General features: G+C 45.9%; 1 protein-coding gene across 1 annotated transcript; it reads left to right on the top strand.

Annotated features, from left to right (window-relative positions):
• Window positions 1-3,238: 3,238 nt before the first annotated feature.
• Window positions 3,239-4,141, top strand: LOC120655393 (pollen-specific leucine-rich repeat extensin-like protein 3). Its single transcript, XM_039933181.1, has one exon. It carries the CDS (start codon window positions 3,256-3,258, stop codon window positions 4,021-4,023), a length of 768 nt encoding a protein of 255 aa, XP_039789115.1. The 5' UTR covers window positions 3,239-3,255; the 3' UTR covers window positions 4,024-4,141.
• Window positions 4,142-4,342: the final 201 nt, after the last annotated feature.

The following is a 4,342-nucleotide window of genomic DNA, read 5'->3' as shown; positions in this document are numbered from 1 at the left end:
TATTTTAGATCATGAAATCAGTAGTAGTATTTTGAATTAAAATATACTAAAATTTGACTATATATCTGACAGTTTCTCTGCACCCTGAAGTAAATGTTTGACCACGATGTCAATAATTAAATCAATTAAGTATGGGTGATGCTATACTCCTTGCCAAAATTAATCAATTTCTTACTGGATGGATGTTCATCTGAAGGCGTCCCACTGTTGTTTCTTCTTCCTTCTATTGATGTGGAATTAGTATTAATCAGCAGAAACATTTTTCTTCTATAAAAAACGTGGGTCTACACCACTTTTCATCAAATCTTTTGGCCTGGCAATTGGGACGTCCGTGAGGAGTACGCTAGGGTCTAATCTTAATAAGAATAATTTTAATTTTTTCAACTTTTATATTATAGATTGTTTTATAATAGCACAAGAGGGTTTATTGTTTTAGGCTTCTGGTTTAGCTAGCCATGGTGACCTAGGTTCTGCTATTACCTGTTGTGCTCATGAGAAGGTTTAGAAGGTTCACGTCCTTACCGTGTTTAGAGCATTATTTAGCTTCTTTCGTACAACTTTCTTTACCTTTTGAGACATGTACACCAAAGATACAATAATGCAAACTGCGATAAGTCTTGTACATATATAGCAAAAACTAAAGTGATCCATCTCGCGTCACGCATGCATGCTCCATCTGATCAAGTTTCAATCTGGACACAGCTGTGTTATCCACGCCAAGTGAGGCAATTTAGGGTTCAAAAAGCCTGGTTCTGCTCCATATGATCAAGTTTCAATCTGGACACAGCTGTGTATCCACGCCAAGTGTGGCGATTTAGGGTTCAAAAAGCCTGGTTCTGCAGTTCAAAAAGCCTGGTTCTACAGTTCATACACTCGAGCATCAACTGCAACAAAAATTTACAGTGCAAATTTTATTTCAACTGATAGAATGGATCCGGGTGTCGAGTTTGATATATCGATCTACCTCTACCTGCAAATTTTATTTCAAAAAAAAATCTCTGCCTGCAAAATGTCTATACAAGATCCAGTGCCTCACGTGATATGAGAGATGACTCCAGGAGATAGAGGCGACTTCGCTGCGCCGTCCATTCTGGGTTCGTGTGCCAATCTGTGCTACAGATAGACATGTAGTATACCAATTACATCTTGATCTTGTCTGGTTAAGAATTTTAACTAGATCTGTGTACTACTCACAAATTAGATCTTACAAGGTTAAGAACTGAAAATCAAATCAAATCTATGTGATGATCACATACTGGATCGCCAGAAGGTATCAATTATTAAAACGCAGAGATTCTTCTGGAGCAAACTTAATTAATCTTGCCGCGCTAATTGTATTGGGGGTAAGCCCTTCTCATTGGGAAGCCGTGTATAGGTAGATCGATCTTCCCAGTTTTAGCCTTCTGATCAGACCATGTCAGAAAATATCAATTGACTGGCACGATCTCTTATGTTAGATGCTCTGTGCGTGCGGAGATCAGTGCGCGCTGCAAAATGTCAACGGAAATAGCATACAAATATATATCAAGCAATGTTAAGCCATTGTTCAGTTTAAGATTCCTTCTGTTGGCTTGAACGAGTGGTGATTATTAAGCATAGCAGCTGACAATGAATTAACAAAAGCAAGGTCGGCGAGACGAGAGAAGATCATTCTGCAACTCGATCGTATGGGATAAAGCAAACCCTAGCAAGCTATTGGTACGTGCCAGCCACACTAGTATAAATAGAAGGTATCACCCTGTCCATGCAACACAAGCCAGTAAGAACCTCTCTTGCTAACTGCTGCCTATAGGACAGCGATCTCACGCTATGAGATCGTTAGTAGTTCTCCTTCTCCTCACCCTCCTCCTCACTGTCCACATAGCCCGAGCTGACGAGAAGCAGTCCGGGGACAAGGGCGCCAAAGGATCTGATGGCGGGGAAACCTCAAAAAAAGGTGATGGTGATAATGGGGTTGGGCCGATGAAGAACCCACACTGCAAAAAGGCAGGGCGAGGTCCAGACCCACATGGTGATGGCCATGGGCCTCCGAAGAAAACTGAGTGTGATGACGATGGGCAAGAATCGCCATCACCACCCAATGACTCAGCTGAGGCTCCATCCTATACCGGTAATGACCACCAGTCACCGCCTCCTTCATCAGTGGCTCCTAGCTCACCACCATCACCATCACAATCCAGTCCCCCACCGAACTATGAGCAACCATCATCACCACCACCACAGTCTAGTCCACCCGCCACTCCTCCAAGCAACAATGTGCCTCCACCATCTTCAAGTCCCCCGGCTGCACCTCCACAACAATATCCTCCTCCACCACAGACGAGTCCGCCTGCCATATCTCCAACAAACTATTCACCTCCACCACAGTCTAGCCCACCTGTCACACCTCCAAGTAACATGTCACCACCGCCACCTTCGAGTCCCCCGGCTACACCCCCACAGTTGTACCCTCCTCCACCACAAACTAATCCTCCTGCCACTCCTCCAACTAACTATTCACCTCCACCACAAGCTAGTTCTCCTGCCACTCCTCCAATGAACGATTTGCCCCCGTCACAGTCTAACCCACCTGCCACACCTCCAAGCAACATGTCACCTCCACCATCTTCAAGTTCCCTTGCTACTCCTCCGCAGCAATATCCCTCTCCTCCACAATCTAGTCCTTCTACCACTCCTTCGGCCAACAATTCGCATCCACAAAATTCTAGTCCTCCTACCACACCTCCAACCAACTATTCACCTCCATCAGACTCTAATTCACCTGCTACACCTCCAAGCAACAAGCCACCTCCATCATCTTTAAGTCCCCCGGCTACACCTCCTGCCACACCTCCACCATCTTTAAGTCCCCCGGCTACACCGCCAGCCACACCTCCACCATCTTTAAGTCCCCCAACTACACCTCCAGCCACACCTCCACTATCTTTAAGTCCCCCGGCTACACCTCCTGCCACACCTCCACCATCTTTAAGTCCCCCGGCTACACCTCCTGCCACACCTCCACCATCTTTAAGTCCCCCGGCTACACCTCCTGTCACACCTCCATCACAATCTACTCCTCCTGCCACACCTCCGACTAACTATTCCCCTCCACCACAATCAAGCCCACCTGCCACACCTCTGACTAATAACTATTCTCCGCCACAGTCTAGCCCAGCTACCACACCTCCATCATCTTTAAGTCCACCAGCTACACCTCCACAACAATATACTCCTCCATTTCAATCTAGCCCACTTGCCAAATCTCCGAGCAACATGCCACCTCCACCATCTTCAACTCCTCCGACTATGCCTCCACAACAATATGCTCCACCACCACAATCTAGTCCTCCTACCACACCTCCAACAAACTACTCACCTCCATCACAGTCTAGCCCACCTGCTACACCTCTGAGCAGCAAGCCATCTCCACCTTCTTTAAGTCCCACGGCTACACCTCCATCAAGTCCACCTCCATTATCTCCAAGTGCTCCTACCACACCTCCAGCAAATGAACCATATAACCAGCCACCTCCACCATCCTCTAGTACTCCTGCCATACCACCACAATCTACACCTCCGCCATCTTCAAGTCCACCTACCATGCCTCCAACCTATGCCCAGCCACCTCCAACAACATCTAGTCCCCCTACCACACCTCCACAACAATCTAGTCCACCACCACAATCAAGTCCTCCTCCTACACCTCCAAATGACCAAACTCACAACCAGGCACCACCATCATACAATGTCCCAGATTGGAACAAAGGGTGGCAACAAATCAACAATGTCCGGGATGCCATGTACTGGCAAATTGGGAAATCTATTGTGCAGCAATTGATACAGAATAACCAGTACTTTACTCTCATTGATGTGCTTTGGGCAAGCACGATGCCTGCTGGAATTGGAAACAACTACTTCCTAGTGTTGAAACTGGCAGATGAATACAAGAAAGCCGGCAGGTACCATGCATTTGTGTGGGGTGTGCCCCAGCAGCCAGAGTTCCCATGGAAAATATTGTCTTTCCAGTATGTGGGGAACTAAGTTATGATGTGTTGCATCCATAATTGCGGCACTACAATTGTTGGAGAGCATATTATACGACTTGTGTTGGTCTCCATGTTGTAGTTTTCTTCGATGTTATCTTGTTGTTGTAGCAAAGAGAGGTTTGCTTTTCTACGGTATGGCTTAGCTTTCAATAAGAATTGTGTTGTAGTATTGTTACTTTATTACTCAACTGGTTCATGAACAAGAAAAAATGGATAATTTTTAGAGCTTAATACTTCTTATGACTCTAGTGCATTCACTACTAGAAAACAGGCCATGGGAACCGGTTGGAAATGGCCTTAGGCACCGGTTTTCC

Source organism: Panicum virgatum, chromosome 1N (assembly GCF_016808335.1).
Source record: "Panicum virgatum strain AP13 chromosome 1N, P.virgatum_v5, whole genome shotgun sequence".
NCBI classification, from domain to species: Eukaryota; Viridiplantae; Streptophyta; class Magnoliopsida; order Poales; family Poaceae; genus Panicum; species Panicum virgatum.
This window is presented reverse-complemented; position numbering and strand designations above follow the sequence as displayed.